General features: G+C 33.3%; 1 protein-coding gene across 1 annotated transcript; it reads left to right on the plus strand.

Annotated features, from left to right (window-relative positions):
* Positions 1-811: 811 nt before the first annotated feature.
* On the plus strand, positions 812-16074 carry LOC102804463 (BMP-binding endothelial regulator protein-like). The gene is made up of 8 exons (XM_085498822.1): positions 812-870; positions 8273-8353; positions 8483-8519; positions 11839-11865; positions 12564-12671; positions 14153-14391; positions 15487-15779; positions 15895-16074. The coding sequence occupies exons 2-8, from the start codon at positions 8273-8275 to the stop codon at positions 15899-15901; spliced, it is 792 nt and encodes a 263-aa protein (XP_085354948.1). The 5' UTR covers positions 812-870; the 3' UTR covers positions 15902-16074.
* Positions 16075-21614: the final 5540 nt, after the last annotated feature.

The following is a 21614-nucleotide window of genomic DNA, read 5'->3' on the forward strand; positions in this document are numbered from 1 at the left end:
CATTGCATCTTTCCCATTTTCAGATAGCTAAAAAAGCTATTTATATTCAGTTACGTGGTTTGACCGCCATCTTGAATTTGTGAAAAAAATGACGAAAAGTTTGGGCATTTGATATCTGATCAAATTGATATGCATATCAAATATTTATGAGTTAATGTAAATAATTCCTCTTTTGCGCTTAACTTGATTTCATTATATGATGGATTTTTCTTCATCAACTATCTTCACAAGGTATTAATTATGTATATATATTTCAAACACCATTACTCTCTGATTTTCTATAAAACTGTACTTCATCCCACCCACTCTATCTATATTAACGTATGTATGTCATTCTGGTGAACAACAAATTGTATGTGTCTAACGCCCAGTGTCTCTCTTCCTTTTCGAGATTGTCATTTTTGTTCGGTAGTAGTTCAAAATCTTAATTCCACTACCTCATGGATATCAGTGGTCTAACACTAATTTGAACAATATACTTTTACTCGCCTAAAATTTTTTGATATTGATCTTGGCGCCGAGTATGCCAACATTACATTTTTCTTCTCCACTTTACAATATATTGACTTTTTCATATCAATTATAAAGTCGACTGCATTTTCCTGAGCCCAGGTTATGATTGACAGTTTAATATATCACGCCATCTCACTTCCGTGATTATTTTGTGTTGACATATTGCTTACAAAATAGCAAACCTTCATCATAAACACGAATTTTGCATCTGTAACCAGTAATAAGTCATCAACAGATGTCACATTCTGTATTCACACTAGTTACATAATGGCTTTTACTTCTATATTCAACTGACTTCATAGGAACATTCAACCAGAAGATTCTAGTCTCCAGCCTGTTCTAAACTACTGTTGTAAGGTATAAAACATTATGTATGTGTTTGTACATGTACTTAATTTATTTAAACAAGTGCTTTATATATTGTGATACACCTGATCTAGCTACTCGATGTGTAAAATGTATTGCTCAGGCATGTTCTATACAATACATACACTCATCATGTTCCTTGAAATTTGTTTAAACTTAGTTTTTCCCTTTTAGTGATGATTCATGTTATAGCTAAACATGTGCAGGAATAAAATGGTTTAGTTTTCACAAACAATTGTGGCAGGTGGTCTGGCATGGGCACAATACAAACACGTTCAGATAATTAAATTAATTTGCACTCGTTTTGTAGTTTGCAGTCTTGTTAGTGGGCGTATATATAACTAAATATCTCCGTGAATAAGATGTCTTCCTACGCACAGGATGTCACAAAAAACGTTGTAGATCGTCTAGGTTTTTTTTTTCATTCTTTTGTTGACAATCACCAAAATAATAGTAGATCGCAAGAGTGCACAGAACCGCTTTCAGAATGGGCGACTTTTCTAAACAGCACAACTAATCGGTTCATGCTCGTTCACAGCGGGCATCAGTTCTATTTTAATCAAATCTTCCTTTCAAATCAAATCTTTTTCCACCGTTTATTTTGTCAAGGCTTTTGGGGTTGCTGAATAGAAAGGTCATCATCCATTCAGATGTGAATTGGTGCATCTAACTTTCATAATTTTGATTGCTCAATTCATCCGTCTGCTATATTGTATTTAAAATAAAGTCTTTATTAAACCACGTTCTGAAGGTCAAAATTTCACGTGAACTTTCTCGCCATGATTTTATTCTCTGATAAAAGGTGAAAACCGCTTGAAAATCTGTTTTTTTTTAAATCCCCAAACACAGTGATCAGATATTTGATGTCTAACATCACTTTGTGAAGGACAATTAGGTTTAACAAATGTTCCCGTTAATGAGAAGCTTTAACATTTACTCAGTGTGCTCACCACAGCACACTGTGTAGATCATCTAGTTGTTGTCATATTCTCATAAAAAACAAAATTTCTGACCATGTTGCCAAAAATCATGTGTCGGGGATTACAACTATACTCTAAACTGTCAGCTGGCTCGCAATAGTGCACTGAAACCGCATCAATATTTGGCACGTTTCTCAACCAACCTAACAGTCTCGTTGACAGCGGGCATCGGGTTTATGGTGACGCACGCAATTGCACTTGTGTAAAAGAGGACAGTGTCTCTCAACAATATTGTGATTTGAGTTTAACTTTTAGCAAAGATACAAACTCGAAAAATTCGCTGCCTTATGGTCATTCGAGAGCGTTTTATCTGATTGTGTTTTTCCTCAAATTGATATTCAACTAATGTTAGTCCGTAATGCGTAGTAGTGCACCTTGCGCTCATAATTGTTATTGCTGAATTCATTTGGCATACATATTTGATTGACATTAAACTTGTGTTACGCTAAACCACCCACATTCAGTGTTCTAATTGTTGGTTTTAAACATCTATATGTTATATGTGAAGCCCAAATATTCCTGTTAATGAAATGATATATTACTAACTCAATGTGTTCACCCAAAAAAAACTGTCCAGATAGCTTGTTGTCATATTCTCCAGAAAACAATTTCTGATCTTCTTGACAACCATACAATTACTAGTGCGGTACTACAACTGCATTCTCAATTGTCAGCTGGCTCGCAAGAGGACACGGAGCTGCATTGATTGAAAAATGTTAAACATTTGCATATAGAGAATGTAAATATATTGAACAATGATAATATGACGAATAAAAAATGTTCAAAAATCAAAACTTTTCCGCCATTTATCCCATCAAGTCGTTTAGCAAACCTGAAAAATTCAGAAATTGTTCATACTCCGTAGGGTGAAGTGGTGCGCCTGACTTTCTGAATATTCATTGGTCAATTACTTTGACAGCTATATTATATTGATATTAAACCGAAAGTTCTTATTTGTCCACTTAGTATAGTATTTTGTAAACTCATGTGTAATAGGCTTTTTCACCATGTTCTTTTTCCTCTGAAAAGCTTCAAGAAACGCTTACAAATATCTTCTTTCAGAATTACCAAAAACAGTGATCAGACATTTGGTTTATGTAAAACATATTTAATGTTTAAAAATATTGTGGTTGATTACACGGTTTGGTCGCTATATTGTTCTTTATTTTATCAGGAAATATGTTGTTATGATACCATTCACTCGAATATTCAGATTTGCTACATTTTATATCTATATTGAACTCATTCAGAAAGTTGAAAGGGAATTTTTGTCAGTCACGTTGTTTGGCTGCCATCTTGAAATTTCAGCAACATTGTCAAAAATTGTGTGCATTTAATTCTCAATCAAATTGATACTTGGCATCTGTTATGTTTTGTTGAAGCTTCTTACGTGATAAATAAAATACCCCTGATAGTCACGTGGTTTGGCTACCATTTTGAATTTGTGATACATTGAAAGGAACTAGTTAACACTTAGGTCAATTCCTTTTTAATGTGAAAATAAAAATATTTTTTGATCAGTCACTTGGTTTTGAGAGCCTTTTTTAATATTTGACAAACCAATTCCCAATATTATGGACATTTGCTTGTCTTGAATGCTCCAACAATTTAACTTTGCATTGTGTATAAACCATGTATAGCCATAGATTTTTAAACAAAAATAAAATAATTTTGATGAGTCACGTAGTTTATCCGCCATCTTGTGTTTTAGATATATATTTTTCACTTTTATCGCATTCACTTGTGAAGTATGTACTACGTTCACGTTACGGGATATCGGCACGATCCGAAATTTGTAATCATTTGTGTTCGCATAAAGATTACAGCAGTTGCGTTCACGTTAGTCGGGACCCACTTGGAACCGACTCGGCTCGTGCCGAAATTACGCCCGCATACGTCGATTTGTTATTTGACCCATACATGGAAAACTATAAGCAAATGATAATAATAATAATTGCTATAATGAAATTATATCCATTTGTTGTAATAGTATTTATTACGAGTCATCGTGCATATGAACGGCAAAGAATATTATTAGTTCACGTCAATGTAGCATTGCAAGAAAATAGCGGTTGCAGCAGCACATAAATATGCGTCGCTGACGACGGTTTACATTCTTTTCATTCATTACAGCACCCAACCATATATATATGTGTTTCCCTTCATTGTCATGTCATACTAGTATGAATCAGCATATAAGCGTGATTTCGGCTCGTGCCGAGCGTTCGGGCAGCAAATATTGGCACATGTCGAGTTTCGGTGCCAAGCATTTATCGTATTTCCTGCAATAGTATACAGCTCATGCCTATTCCCGTCTTAGGTCATTGCCATACACCCCCCCCATAATTTGGTGTTCATTCAATACCTGTTTTTAAACATCGTATTCTCAATATAGTCTCGACATGACACATGTGAATTTTACACCAAAAACGCTGTCAGTTTTTGATAGCACGGTTTTTTTTTAACTGTAAATACCATATCGCTTTTTGTCTCAATGTCCCCATGACCATTGATCAATTTTATTTATTTATTTCTCTTTTTATTTATTTTGCTATTTCAAAAAGAACTAATAAAAATAATATCAATAATATAATTAAAGAAGCTGAACAATGCAATGAAAAAAAAAATTCACTGAATGTTGTTGTTTGGAAACGCAGCCTTGTATTTTTTAACATGGCGAAATAAATATTATTTGCATTAACAATACACATTTTTGCCAACAATTATTCTGGCTTGAGCAAATATTTCGCGAGAGCGCGACCAACGACACTGTATAACAAAACATTAAAATTATGTATGTTCCCTCGCATCTGTTTTTCCTGGGCTGGCGTAAACTCTGGCATTACAGCACCGTCTTCGAGTTGATTCTCCCATGCAGTGATGGGGATGTATTCGAATCACATGCAGACACATATAAACTTCAAGTATTGATTCAAAACACAACAATGGAAATGTTCGTTTACAGCAACGGAATGTCTCGTAATTCAAAATACAATGTTTTGTCGGCTTCTAAATAACTAACCATTTCACATTGGAAAATATATCTTACCGGCTGGATTACAAGATGGTTCATATATTCGATGTGAACAACGCAAAAGACGAGTGTGGTTCGCGCGGCGTCGTACCCATAGTAACGGTACAACACTATTGTTTAGTTTTGCAGTTTAAAATCAGTGCTCTTCGATCAAAATTACACAGAAAAACTCATTGCAGTGTTCTTTACCGGAATCAAGGTCGTTTTCTGGTGTTCATAGTCACCATCGCCGCAATTTAGAGCCTTTTTCGTGAGCTTCCAAAACGCATGCACTAATGGAATGTGCCAGTCGTCACGCAGTAACGGTATCTTAGAACAACCGTGTGTCTTGTCAGAAATAAATTTTAAATATATAGCTGGAACAAATACGGACGTAGAACAATTTATTCAGCAGGCATGACAGCCCACTGATACACATGTCATTCATGCGAAGACAGTAATAAAATGCATCGCTTGTGAAAATGTGAGCTAGTCCAATATTTTAAAGATAAATGAGGATAATAGTATTGGACAAAACATAAAAATAATAGAGACACTCAGCTACAACTGATTTATAAAAGTACGATAACCCCTGGGTACAATGACATATCAAATAGTTCTTATTTAACCTACAAAACAAAATGAGCGAAATCGATAAAAAAAAAGATTGCTGTATGCACTAGCGAGCGAGCATCACTGCCACTGGCATTGTTATGAAAAACTGCCAACTGCAAACAATTTTTTGTTTGCCGCTCCGATCATATGAAACGAACTTCCACTGTCACTACACGCGTGCTCCCTATCAACTGCTTTTAGGGGTCACTTAAAAACATTTTGGGCAATGTTTTCAATTATATTTTCTTATCACTTTAAACGCTCATTTTAATTTCAAATTTTACTGCAAGTATAACTCTGTATATCGCAGTGAAGTGCGCTTATAATAATAATAATAACTCAGAATTCAAATTGTTGTTTTTTTCTACGCTGGCTAAACATTTAAATTAGAACGACATGTAGAATGGCAACTGTGGCTTATGTATTATTAATAGTACAGTGTCACTATAGTTAATAGTGTCACTATAGTTAATCTTGTTGCTTTCCAACTATGTTAAGTCAAGCATTGTCAACAACAATCATATTATAGGCATATAACACATTTAAGGTTATTTACCTTTAGAGTCAGGATTACAGTTATTGGTGCAAACATACCCCTAGGCATTTAACATGTAATAAATTGTGATTGGAGTAGGACATTTTAGTGCATGGTTGGCTAGTAATAAAGCGGTTTATGTGTGGTTACTTTCAAACTTCTACAGTGTAAGTATTATCTGCCAAGCGATTCGTAGTCTCTGCACATAACTTTCCTTTATAATGTAATGTTTAGCCATGACTCAAGCTTCTAATATTGAATTATGCAGTACACAATAGTACGACGTCTTTGATTTGTGTACTATGAGGTGAACGCACGTATAAACTTTCTCGTTCTACAAAGAGATGAAAGGATCAAATCAGGTCATTGTGACAGGCTAGTGACAACTAGTTCCTTGTGATTTTTAGACTTTCTTTAACAATACATAGCTGGAGTACACCTTTTATATATTAGATTCAACTGTTTTTCGGAGGGAGATATCTGATGTTCAATTGCGATGTCATTTTTTGTATTTGATCATGCAATGTGTATACATGTTGTTAGCAGCATACAGGAATAAATGATTCACTCAAACAATGCGAACAATATCAATATTAGCGTTGTAACTCATAGTATGAGATCTGCATTATCAGCCTATCACGGACTGTATATATTGTGTCTTTTTTACCTTAGTGAAAAACAAAACGTAGCATTATTAAAATTAGTATGTGAAAAGGCAATTAATATCACTTTCATATGAGAATTTCCTTTTTCTGATACCTTTATTCAAGCGCAGGGCATGAGGATAGCATCCATGTCCAATGCTCACTATATAGTTTAACATTAAGCAAGAAACATCTATATGTATTCGTGGTAAAAAGTAATCAATGACTACAACAAGTTGTACATCAATAATCAAAACACTATGACACAATAGTAAAAAATAACAGTATGGTTTTCAATGATCGGTTGCATCTCGCATCCAATTTACCTTATCATCTTTGACTGAAATGTCTATTTTATACTGTGAAATTCTTGATCACATCTATAATCCGGCAGACTTATCTAGTTCAATAATCCATAAAACGTCGATACAAAACGATTATATGTCGTACATATTATGCATACAGATTTAATGTACATTACTAGTGCGACCATTACCTAATTCACGTCTAATATCTGATTTCTTTGCGCGTTGACAATAATATTAATTTTGCTTTATAGACTCATTATGGTATTCTGTATCATGTACATTGTTGCCTAACTGGTTTTTCACATATGGGTACTCATTAATCATAATTCTTCTGTCGAGGTTTTCTTATATTTTGCACATGTTTATATCACTTTTAATCAACGTTGGGTGTTAATAAGTTGTGGTTTAGTTAGCATAATTAGAATACACTCTCGACAAATTACAACGACGTGTTCAGCTAAGTGGATAATAAACAGTATAACATATAACAGTACGACGGAAATTTTCGCTTATCCACACGTAAAGGTATGTGTTATTTATGAACATTGTTTTTACGAACTGTCATAATTTAAAAGTAACTGCCCTGACACCTGTATATCTGTTTTTTAGACTTTCCTTTCTATTTGTCTGCGTGTTTGTATTCGTATAATATTTTTTACTTACAATTAGTATTGGTATTCCCGAAATGTTTGGATGTAATTAGTAAGTATTTTGGGTTATGGATTAACTTTAAGTTTTAACATTCTTCAAATTTTGATTCATTAATAGTCGAGGATCCAAAACATAATCCATGATATCGAATTTTGAAAACAAAATGTATAAAATATCTTAAAAGCCGCTTACTGCGTGGCTCACACATTAACGGGACATTTAATTTGTGGTTTTGGGTACTGAGGAATATGCGAATTGATTTCTGATCTCTGATCACTGCTCACTGTTGGATGTTTAAAATGATCACTCATCGTCGCTGATGAGATGCACAACAGTATCAGTATTTCAGGGTAATTTTGGTAAGAGCTGTTTTATATGTGACGTTATTGTTAATTTGTTTGGTTTAATAAGTAATTTTAAAATTAATTTTAAAATCATATTTAACTGTTTATTATTTATATAGTGCACCGAAGTGCCACTGCCATACTGAATGAGGGTTAATTGGAATGATCTTAATTTCAGTCTCAATGGCGTGATTAATGTGTTGAAATTGTGTAATATAAACTTGTTAAACCAGATTTTTCTTGTCTATCAAAACTGACATATATATTATTTTATTGAAGTTATATTTTCTAATTGTATTTTAGATGTTACTTACTGTATATATCTCAATATCAGCTGCCCTTGTGTTATCAGCAACAGGATCTCCACTGCCTCGACACAAAAAGGTTTGTATACAGCAGTAATTGTTTTGTTCATCTAACGTATTTGTGTTATTGTTTGTAAAATTCTTTCATACATCTCTGCCAATATAATATTGAAATCGTAAATCTTGAAATATGTTGTTATTCTTACAGGAAGTACAATCGCTTTGGTTTTCCCCGAATGATATCAGTAAGTTCTTGTTTTCGCTGAATTACATTGCAAATCGTTCTATGTGGATGACCCTTGTTTACTCCTGTGAATTATAAGCTGGTGTGGTGTTACATACATCAGAATTAATGTTTTGGGAGATGATGTTCCGAATCTGTTCATTACGAATTTTAGCAATAATTCTGTATGTATTAAACCTGAAATTAAGCATTATATCACCAGAAAAACATGTACATGAGAAGATAACAATAATATTAATTTATAAATTATTATCTTGTGTGAAACGCAGTTAAAGTTTGCGTAAAACTAGTCAAGCTGTCACCCCAATTCTAATAAGATGTATCTAGTGAAAGCATTTAATAGAGGGTTATACGCCTAATAATCACAATTGTTTTTTTGAAGAATATAAAAAAGTAATAAACAGCATATGAGTTGTTATAATGATATTTCCAACAATAATAATTAATGCAATAATTGTAAATAATTCCACGAAGTATATCGTTTCAAGAATAAGGGTTACATTAGTAAAATAACTATAACTCATAGATTGTCAAACGATTAAAATATATTGTTTTAATTTTGTTTTGAATTTTACTGTAATTTTCATGGTTTTGCTTTTTTGGTAAAAAATTCCCATAAATAGCTGCTGCATATTTGTTTGTTTAAATAAAGACTGTCTTGGAAGAGACAATAAAGAGACAATTCTGATATTTGCGAAGCTTGAATCTAGTATATTATTGAAGTTTATTAAGTTGGCGAAAGAGCGGTACGGAGTGATCTCGAAATTCTGAGAAACTTGCTAATTGAGCAATTTATTTATAACATAAAAATCGAATTCAAGATTGTGATATGGACATTTCTCTATAGTACTTACTATGTTAGATTGAGTAAAACTTTAGAATTTGTATAATAGTAAAAGTCTGGAACTGGAGTTTTCTAATTTTTCGTTGACAACAACGTGACTTCACTCTAAGCGTCATCGCCGTGGCTATGTAGTTCAACAATTAGACGGTGGCGAATGATATGAAATGGTAAATCCGCAGATCAGACGAAGGTTATTGTTGATATAAACATAAATCAATGCCACATCACATCGTAACATGTTCCTTATTAACAGCGTTATTAGTTTTGTCGTTACGAGATGTCTATTTAGCTCATTACACGCATCAATGTTTACGAAGATTAGGGTTATTAGCTCGTAAATAAACATGGGCTAGCAAGTGATTAACAACACTCATTAGCATAATCACACCCCCAATTCAAACTTGCCAAAGGCAAGTGAATTGGGCCTCTAATATTTCAATGACGAAACGCCCTCAACAGTCCCATAGATACTCAAGCCGCCTTCAAAGACTTGTAGACTTCTGTGAGATGTTTAGTATCATGTAATTGTAGGTAAGTCAATAGTAATGTTGGAGAGGTTAATGATCAATTGAAATAAATTGGTATCGTTAGCGTAAAGGCGAAAATAAAATGTAGATTTATTTATGTCGTTTATGTAAATTTAAGGTAATATTGGGCCTATAATCAATTCCTGAGGAATCCCACATTTTAAAGAGTGGTATACCATAATGTCATAGTTTATAAGGAAGTATGTTATGATTTATGGTATCAAATGCTTTTTGAAGGTCTATGAATACACCAAAAATGAGATGGCCCGTGTCTATGTTATCAGCTATGACAGAAACAAGGTCAGTTCGGGCAAGATTTGTGCTGCAGTGTTTCTGAAAACCCAAATAAGTGTGTAGGAGTATATTTTCTTGGCATGATAATTGACGAATTGTTTATTAATTATAATTTCGAAGATTTCACTAAAAATTGGGAGAACTGAAATAGGCCTGTAATTGCTGGTTTTCATTACTGGGCGTTTTTACATAACTCGGAATAATTTTTGCATTTTTCAGGGAATGCGGAAAGGTATAGCTTTAAAAAAAGAATTCAGTCTGTTTGCGTCAGTACAATCATAAACTGCTGTTCACATTCTACAAGTATTACGCAATCACTTACCCACCTGTCAATGCAAGCTACAAAGCCATCCAGAAATTCCTACAAATAGCTTTTTAATAATTAATAAGAGTCTTCAATAGGATCGATTCACAGTGCATAACATTATGAATATGAATGTAAAGTGCAGCCATATCTCCCTGAAAATTATCTCGGTTAGCTGTAATTAATTGTATGATGCGATAATATAAAAGAAATTGCTGAATTTTGAATTTTGAGTTTCGCTCAAACCAAAAAAGAAGAAATTGTCATGAAAGTGAAAGTTCAGTTGAAGGGTTATACTATTTTTTGTTAAACTCATCTAGTGACAAGTGGTTGCAATTATATTTTCGGATATTTTCGAATACGTTGGTTAAAATATATGGACTGGTTGAAAGGGGATATTTCTTTGGATAGTCTGGCCGAATGATCGTCTTCTTTTTGGTGTCAGGTTTTCGTTTCGTTTCGATATAAATATTGCTGGCGACGTCATATCCGAGTTTGTGTGCAGTGGAATTTCTTTTACTGTATGTAGTTCTTTCTTTTACTGTAACTGTACGTCTGTATGATAACATAGGTCGACACTACCTTCGTTGGTTTTATACATACGAAACGCATGCTGCCGTATAAGGTTTCGAGATTTAGCAATTATTGCGTGTCGCAATTTTTCGAAATATAGTAAATTCTATGACTGTATTCAACAAACGTCCCGATCTGTTTTATTGGATACAGATTTTGCGGCCCGTGGTTGTACGGCGGATTGATATATTAGTACTCACATAACTTAACGCTCGTAATTTCGTTTGGTACACTTGCAGTGTGAATAATGCTGCCACCGAACTGGTATTCATATCACGGATGAACACTGAGTGTGGTCAGATTTTTCTCGTGAATATATTTCTGGAACTGAGTACTTAGTAGGTTTAATGTGATAAAAAAATCACATAATGTGTAGCCCAACTCCTCGTCAAAACAAATTACTACGAATTTAGCTGTGATTACGTTATGCACGATAATATCTAACGAGCTTAAAATCAATAGAATGGAGCAGAGCACGCTCTGTTCAATATACAGTTCGCTAATTTGATTTATTATCATAGTCGGAAGCTCAGCATGTATGTGGAACATTGTTCAACCTGAACTCGGCGTTCGACTGCTACATGTGTTTACATCGAACATTTCCAATGAAAGACACTAATTGTAAGCAATCATATTGTATCAAGTAATTCGAACAATATAAATTGTTATATGTATATAAATATGCCCAATCTTTATCGATGTCCAATATTCGTTTCTATCACTTTAGATAAGATTTCAACTTCAATAACAAGTAACGTTTTTTTGTTTCTCCCTGTAGAGATTGAAGGCAATAGAGATGCAGGAGGTAAGTTGAAGTAATACATTTATGAAAAAAACAGCTCTTTTTAAAAAATCAGTATTCTAATAAAAGGAACTACGTGATTATTACTATCTTTAATTTTATGATTGAATTTTCCAATTGATTTCTTAAACACCACTTCTCATATCCATTCATGTTGTTATATTTTAACATTTAAACGTTCATGATTTCACAACTTAAGTTGTTGTAAGTAACCACTCTTTTCTAGACCTGTCCATTTCTCAGTAACAAGGTAGTTCTAACTTCCACGTTTTTGTGCGTATGAAATTGTGAAATCGATTTTCACAAAAATCGTACGAAATATAATGCAGTGATTTGCTGATGCTAAAATTATGTCACAATTTTGTGACTTATTTCGTTTGCAGTGGAAGAAAATATCGGGCGTTTATCGTATTTCTTACAGAGAATATTCCAGCTGTTTCAACATCACACAAAGAGAGAGACTTAAATATGTTGTTTGATATGAAAACAAATCCTATTGTTCTATTTACCGTCACTGGTATAAGGACTAACAACATAGCTGCACGCGTCGTGTATTTTTTTATGCGTATATATACGAATATTCTTATTTAATCCCGACTGGCCCCAATTGCGATGTTTTCCAAAGCTATTTACAAAGACTGAAAGACAATTTGTTATTATAAAAACAAACAAATATTTAATATATAATACATTTTATCTAGACGATGCCTGTGGGGAATTTGGTGGAATATGCCGACCAATTTGCAACACCGACATTGAACGTGAAGGACGAATCAACAACTGTACTGGTGGTTACGTATGCTGCAAAAGTTTGTGATACTATATACTTGATGCATGAACTATCATGATAAAATCTAACGTAATATAATTGATGTTTTCGTGGACTATAATCTAATGTCGTTAAAGTATATTTAGGACGTATTAAGCACACAAACAACTAACAACCAAACAAAGCAAATTTCTCATTTGAAGTGAGTGTGAAAGTTGATGCGCAGAATGTTCTTGTTCATGACTCTTTGATTCGATGAAAAAACATTGAAGTGTTATATTTCGCATATTTATTGCGTTAGAGGAATCTGAATTCCCTAATAAAACACCAATGGCATATAGGTAGCAAAATTCTCATAAACACAATTTGAGAGATCACTACTATGGAATTATCCTATGAATGTATCCACCTAATCTGCGTTTATTGGTCTAATGGTTTGCAATTTTCTATCAAATGCACACGCATGTTTTACACTCTTCCTTGCTAGTATCAATTGCCCAACGACAGAGTATGATTTGTTCCCATCAATTGAAAGATCACTGTATAACGCAGTATAATGATAACAGTTTATTGGGTGGAGGAGATCATAATGAGCGTGCGTGAAACATAATATTTAGTTTTCACGACTCGCAAGTTATTTATTGGTACGTTTGGTGTATAATACATGATTAATTGTGTTAAATGCATAATTGGATGTACAATGCATGTGATGAAATAAGTGTCATCTATTATGCCAGTTTCTAACAATTTGAATTTGTTTCTTACATCCAATATCCAGGATACCGTAACACTATAGTACAAGGTATATTATAACGTTGTTGTTAATATTTTAACTAGTAATATAAAGTAGACATAGTATATATTTGCATAGAATGTCGAAGAATGCCTGTGTGATTTTTCAGTTATCAATATGTTATATATGTTATATCAATATGTTAATATATGTAATAGTTAATTTTATTAATACTGATTTTGATTTTGATTAAAATTGCGTCTAATATTAACACACACAAAATGTTGTAATTGGGGTTAAAGTTTTGCAGGTGGGAATAATAATGAATGGGAATGGTCTAAATATTATTTCTGAACTCACATGTTAACACAGTACAATTTATTATTATAAAACAGTTTATATTATCCAAATAGTGACAGTTTCGAATTATCGCTCGTGTGGAGTGTAATAACAGTTGTATTCCTCCTACTAAATCTGGTATTGTTTTGGTTCAATATATATGTCAAACAATACTCCATACAATTGTATGTCAGGAAGTAAATTTGGTGTAGGAATAACAACAATAACTAAAACATAACTTCTGCATCGGAGGTATTAAATACACAATCAGGAAAAGTGCTAACTCAAAATATAAAACCACATTCATGGCAAATTTTGTAACGTTCTTCCAAAAATCCTGGTCAACTTGTTCGAACACAGACTCGTAGTAATAATCAACACAGTAAGACGGAGGTGCTACATACCTAGTACAGAGTTACAAGACCAACAAATATAATTTTATTTCTTAGACATTCATAGTGCAGTCTGGGGCGATCCCCAATACCAGACTTTTGATGGAAAACATTTCAAGTTTGATGGACATGGTGGATGTTCCTATGTATTATTTCAAGAGTGTAATCATATGCCTGCATTTGTTGTTGCCGTTAGACATCACTATGTAGAATTAGTAAATAAAACCGCTGTTACTGAAGTAACAGTTTATGCAGAAGGGAATGCTGTTACAACTACAATCGGCAGGGATGTATTTGTAAGTAAATGTGAATTGTGATTATTGTAATAGTATCCTTACAAATTTGCTCAAACTCAAAAATTACATAGATTCAGCATTACTAGGCGGTAACAGTAATATAACGACTGAAACATAAATGTAGTATAGTTTTTTGACCAGGTGCTGACACTACATTAAGTAAAAATATTTCATATCCTTCATATATCAAATTAGTTAACGTCACCTCCACGCTATTTTTAAACTATGATTTTTACAGACGTACACTGGCACAAAAATACCTTCATCGCGAAGGTATAGTTATGTAGACTAGAATACTTTTTTTATGACTGTTAAATATTGCTAAATATCTTGTTTTCCAAGCATTACTTTAGCTTATAATATTGTTTTTTTTTTCAATATCTCTTCTTTTCAACTTCATTATTTGCGTTTGATTATTTAGGTGCAACTAGAAACACGGATGCCCATTTCATTCTCTTAGTTGGCAACCATTTTAGTAATAAACTATGAGATAGTGACAGTAGATAAAGGCGATGTTTGCCGGTATACTTTTCAACATAGTTCATTTTACCATTGTAGCTCTAGAATATATTGGCTACTGTAGTAATCAATCATTACCAAATCGTATTCTGCCGACGGAAATCTAGACAATCAAATAATTCACCTTACAAAAAGGTCAAACTCCTAATTGTCTCTGTTGTACTTGGGGTTTATATACATTGGCCTGGAAATGTGTTCTTATATAATTCCTAGTTACCATAATCAAATAGTTTCTACTTGTACAATGTTGTGCCGTTCACAAACTACTTACAAATAAAAATAAAGATTTGTTCGTTTTCTGCATTCTTCGATTCACATAAATTGTCTGTCACAATTATTTGTTTCTTTTAGTTCCCACCATCATTGTCTCACTCTTCAGCGTCTGTGTTTTGAATTGCAATTGTTTTGAAATTTCGGTAAAAGGACTGATCAAGTTTTAGCATAAAAATTCAATTGTTTTATTAAAATAATATAGCATAGGAAATAGAGTCTGTATACAATAATAATGTATATATATATATGTAGCATGCTACCTGAACGACCCTGTATATATTTAATATTTATTGTTATCAACAGGTCAACAGCAAACACATATTAACACCTTCCCCTTGGACAATTGGTAGCTTGAAGATAAGCAAGTATGATGAACATGTGAAGATAACCATGAATTCCAAATTCAGTTTATTATGGAATGGCAGAGGACGCGTAGCTCCAGTTGTTAATGCAACCATGTTTGGTAAAGTGTGTGGATTAATGGGAAATGCTGATGACAATCCCGACAATGATATGCAAATAAGAATGCCAGACGGGACACTGAAATCCACTGATAATGTCAATAAGTTTGGTGATAGCTGGATCATTCCTAGCAGGTAACTATTGAATATTGTTCACTTAATTTTTTTATTTCAAAATGTGTTATATATGAGAAATTTGTTATCACAAACAGTATGATTACTCCGGTTGCTTTTTATTATATTTTTATAGTTGCTAAACATGGGAGCTTGAAGACATCGGTACGTGCATGACACAGACGTAAATTATTAACAGATCAACAAGGAACGGGGTCATACATGCTGACAATTTTCGAATGTACATTAGAATCAATATATTCTAGTTTTTAGTTAATCGAAATCGCTACACAGAATAAAGGTGTTATCAAAGAGACTGAAAGTAAATTGTTTATTTGTATGTTAATTCATCACGTGTAAACTAGTTAAACCAAAATATGCTTTAGAGAAAGAAAATTGTGTATGGACAGGTGATAAATATATTGTTATACTTTATACTATACTATATAATTTAAAAGTTTACTGCAAGTTTCAGAATGGAAAACACAATCAATTTTGTGATCAAAACGAATTACCAACATACTCGCAAATGTTAACTGATACCTTCTAGATTATAGAGTATTCATTCCATTATTAATTATGCAAATACATGAAACTGTCCTTTATGCTTAGTCGTTGTCGGCGCTGTGGTGTCAAATGTGATATGTGAACATGATTTCCATTAAATCATTGTTCTCGTTGGAGCAGCAATACACTATTCGAACATATACGCTAGATAGATACAGCTTGGTAACATGGACGAGAAGCAATTCAAATACAGTGTTGCTTAAGCATGGATAAAATGGCCGTTTTGTTGCATGATATATAACAAAACTATGTAATGTTTCAATTATTTTTTTTTTTTTATGAATTATTATATGTACCCGACAAGCAGATTTGACCATAAGGTAATAATATAATATAAAATCGTCATATTTAGCACACCAAATTACAAGAATACTATGGCCTAAGATACACTTGTTTACAACAAAAACTAATAATTTTCTGCAATATAGTATAGTAGTTTCTGGTTGAGAAACCTTTCAAATTAATCTATGAAAAATATCGTTGACAAATGGTATATATTAGCATTCTTACTAAATGTTTATATCGCAGTTTTTATCGTAAAAAGTAAAATTGGCGATAGATCACTGTAATTCCTGATATTTATAATCTTGGTACATAAACAATTTACCATGGAATTGTATGTTTTCAGCTGTTCTATTTAGCTGTATGTAGGAAGATCAGAAAATAGATTTTTAAAAACTTAAAATAGTTTTATGTTTATAATTTAGTATAATAGTATATCTTAACCAGATACAAAATATGTGAATTTTAAATATAATATATATATATATATATATGTTACAGTAAATATCACCTCATAAACAATTTATAAATCTGCTTTGACGGGGTAAGCGTTGAATAGTGTGTTTTATCCGAGGAAATCTTGTGTGTTAATTGTGTGTCACTGGGTTATCCCCGTCATTATAGACAAAAACTGTCATAGGAAATAACGTTATGCAACACTGTTACTGAATATATAATTCTCACTGACAAGTACATTGTTAAGTTATATTTCTGAAAAAAGAAAAATACAGCGTTCTAAAAGTGGCATATTTCATACCATGTTAACAAATGATTTGTTAATGTGATGAATTTAATCGTCTACACTCGGTGATAATTGTCATTTTCAGTCACATAGCATAAATGCCAGACATGTAACTAATGTAGTGAACATTACGTACATCTATATTTAGTGAATATTTTAGACATTGGTTTGGGAATTTTGTTTCTTATTGCGATTACAAAAACAATGAAAGCACAAATATGTTGGTAAGGTCACTCTGATCTTATATTTTGCCAAACACGTATGGTAATATTGAATAATTACCAAGTACCACCATTGCTAGGCTAAAACCATTTCATGAGTTGTATATGTATCGGTCAGTGCAGCTTTCACCAAAATTTTAAAGACACAACAGACCGGCAACTAGTTTCCCGCATTCCTATTTTCAATCACGTTATCTTTTTAGTTCTATTTCCTTTGTTTTCTAATCATAGAGCAGGTGTCCATGCTACTCTCAAAAGTTGCACGAACATAAGACTGTTTGTTATCACTTTACAAAAAAAATAACGACAAATGCTACAACCAAGCTATAAATTCAGTATAAATTCTAAGCAAGTAGACTAAATGGAAGTTATTGCAAAATTACAGACTGGTTTACGTAGAATGGAACGTAGAATGTTTTTCATTGGAACTATTTTAGCTTTGTATAAATTGTAACATATGTTATATTATACCAGTATATTGATGGTGATAATTCATCAATTTGATTGGTCCAAACGCAAAATTTGTATATGCAATTAATGATATATTGGCTGATAATGCACGGCTAAACAAAGTACGCCTGCAACATGATTTAAATACAGGTTTAATGCGAAAATACATAAAACCGGCAGTATTTGATTTTTATGGAAATATAGTGGTAGAATTCTAGAAAAGTATTGGACAAATTACCGAATTAAAAACATCTGAAAACTATATAACCATAATACTGCTTTTGTTAATGGCGGGATGCAAGTTGTGAGCATCGGTCGTTGCGTGATCGTCGTTCGCCAAAGAAAACCTAAACCACTATCCCTCAACACCATGAGACTTTAAAATGGATTGCGAACTTTCAACAACGAATACATCTGTAAGTTCAACTGGTGACCATCTAGATGAGGTTGAAGAATGGAAGGACGAAAAAATGCAAAAAAAAAAAAAAAAAAAAAAAAAGCAAGGAGGCTGAGGCAGAAATGCCACCAATAACAACCGGTGTCAGGCATACTGTCACAAAACTTTGGTTATACCAAAGATTTATCCAGGTCAGATGTTGGGTCTGAGGTCGCCATGCCGGTCGCCGTGCCGGTCACATGATACACCACCGCGTCTCGCCATGTCTCCAATTTCGGTCGAATCTAGTACAGCTTAACGTCAAATATCTACAGTTACAAATAGTATGATGAGTCAGAAAACCGGTTTATTTCACAATTGTACTGAGCCAATTACAATCCAAATTGTACAAAAAACCGGAATGAAAACGTGGAAATACCGTAATTGTTTCAATGTAATCGTAGATTTCAGTAAACACTTTTTTTACTAGTTTTATCGAATTGTCAATATACTGCTGCTCGTGCATATATGTCGTGAATTGTGCAATATTTCGTGGTATATCCGCCATTGGCGGGGGTGGGTGGGTTATTGCTTAAATAAATTATAATGTGCCGCTAAAATGGCATGGTTATTTAATATATACTCGCTAGATAAACACTCCTTTTATTATTGGTAGACACCATTTACCACATCTGACAGTGTAGCATTAGTAAAAAACAACCCGGCCTAATCCACAGATTAAAATTGATTGCATTATAATTGTGTAACCGTGACACCAGTCTGATCTTAATCTGAGCTTGCCTGAAGAAACTGATGATTTAAACTACCCTAATGGCAATCACTAGTTGATTGTCAGTGTTTGAGAATTTGGCTGTAGCTAGAAGACTAAAACTTTATATGCTGATACGGACCAATGTGATCTGTAGCACCTTATTTCAAAATGCCGATCAGTCCAACGGTTTGGCAGTTATCTCATTTTAAAATTTGTTATTGCTTCTCACTCAGTCAGTTTTAGGCCAAGCTAGCTGAGTACCTAAGACTAAACTGTCATGTACTATGCACTTTTCAACATTTCAGCTCATTTCATACAGCAGATCTGGGGACATATTAGGTACTTTGCTGGCCTACAGAAATCTTCTTCTAGCATTCTGATTGGGTAACCAAAAAATCAAACAGTAAATCTGTACTTATATCGTGTGTCATTGTCAATGGCCGTTTTTTTTTTTAATTGAAATGTCACTGTTATTGTTGAAATCAACAATTGTATGTTGTGCTGTGTGTCTCTTCTATCGTATTTACTCAAGTCAAATGTTTCTATTATTGCATAGATGGTAAATAGTTGCCAGGACCTCCATTAAACGTCTGGATATTTTCAATTTTTTTTAAATAAAATCACAAAGCAGACTTTTACTTTCTGCAGCAGATGTTTTATATTTCTGTTAGTGGTGGCAGATGGTTTGGTATGCCAATGTCTGGTAGGGTCCCAATACAGATCGAGGTGATTAAATGGATTTTCACTCGGTTATAAGTTGTGCAGTGTTTTAACTGGGCGGTTAATTAACTAAACTCTCCGTAAATGAGGAGCCATACCACATTACTTAATCTGTTCGCCCAAACGGTGTATATCGTCGATCTTTCTTTCTTTCATTCACGCAAGAAAACAATTTTTGATATATTTGACAACCACCTCATTAATAGCGAGGGACTGCAACTGTACTCTAAACTGTCAGTTGGATTGCAAGGGTGCACTGGAGCCGAGTTCAGAATCTGCACATTTTCTTAACAGCATAACTAATTGTTTCAAGCTCACTTACAGCTGGCGTTCGTCCCATGACGACGCATGCAATTGTATCTGGGCCGGGTTGCGGAATCGGCACAATTCCTAAACAGCATATTAATCGTTTCAAGCTCGCTGACAGCTGGCGTCGTTCCAATGGTGGCACACGGAATTTATCCTGGATCAGAGTGGACAGCGGCTATTAACATGTTCATTTGAAATTTATTTTCAGCTGAATTTTTCACTGTAAGTGATGATTCTTTTCATGGCAACTGTTATTGTTATGCGAATGTCATTGTTATTTATGCAATGCAAGTTACATAAGTATATCTGTCTAGCTGTGCATCTGTGATTATAATGCTAATGAAACCAATGACCTCGTATATTGTCAATTAGCCAATAGTCAACTGTCTGCCCCTCTATCTATGAACATGTATATTTGCAATCTATGGAAGCACATATTTCAACATTGCTAATAAAAGTGTCGTTTCTATTTGTATTTCCAGTTTGGCGCTGTTCTGTGCTTTTTGTGATACCCAAATGTATGTAGTTTGCTACAGAAATAATTATGGAAAATGCCCTGATAGACTTAAATCCGCCATGACATTATATGAACTATCACATGCCCCTAAGTCATCGACGAGCGCTCAACTACTCGACACGATTTTCAACTGAGAAAACATTTGGCGACGGGTTTTTCGTTTGTTGCTCCTATCATTTAGAACGAAGTTCCTCTGTCACAACGCTTGTACTGACCAACAGCTACTTATATGGGTCACTTAAAAAAAACTCATTTCAAGCAATGTTTTTAATTTTAATTTATTGTCATTTTAAACCCTGTTTTTAAGCCAAATTGTACTGTAATTGAAACTCCGAGACGTAGTATAGTGCGCTAAATAGCATATTGGATGAATTATAATTAATATTGCTTCTGCGTATGACATTCTGCACAAATGAGCCACACAAAATAATCCATTGTTCAAAATATTGCATTTCATAGGATAGATAAACATTTTAATTATAACTACTTCTACAATGTTGCATAAGTACTACAGATGATCTTGTGTTATCTGTGTGTTCTATATTGATACATGTAATGGAATTTTCTGATGCTGTTGAGCTAATTATCGTGTTTGATTATAATGATATTTTTTTTGTCATATTCAAACATTTATTACATTATTAATAATACAAAATAATTTTACAATAGACATTTACCATACACAATAAAACAACGTACAGGACTGTATACTGTGGTACAACTGGTCAAAGATAGCCTAACTGCATAAGAAATTCTAGGGGCTAGAAAAAAAAACATAGAAATTCTCCCATGTACTATTAAATCTTACTTCTTGGCTTCTTTTACAAAAAATATGTTTTTCAACTAAAATTGAATTCTTTAAATAAGAAATAAAAAGAAACAAAAATAGGTCATAACCTT

This window comes from Saccoglossus kowalevskii, chromosome 5 (assembly GCF_978046115.1).
Source record: "Saccoglossus kowalevskii chromosome 5, keSacKowa6.1, whole genome shotgun sequence".
NCBI lineage: Eukaryota > Metazoa > Hemichordata > Enteropneusta > Harrimaniidae > Saccoglossus > Saccoglossus kowalevskii.

Coding starts and splice junctions, on each gene's coding strand:
- LOC102804463 (XM_085498822.1), top strand. CDS start 8,273: ATGTTACTTACTGTATATATCTCAATATCAGCTGCCCTTGTGTTATCA. Junction 11,866..12,563: donor AGGCAATAGAGATGCAGGAG/GTAAGTTGAAGT, acceptor CATTTTATCTAG/ACGATGCCTGTGGGGAATTT. Junction 14,392..15,486: donor CAATCGGCAGGGATGTATTT/GTAAGTAAATGT, acceptor TGTTATCAACAG/GTCAACAGCAAACACATATT.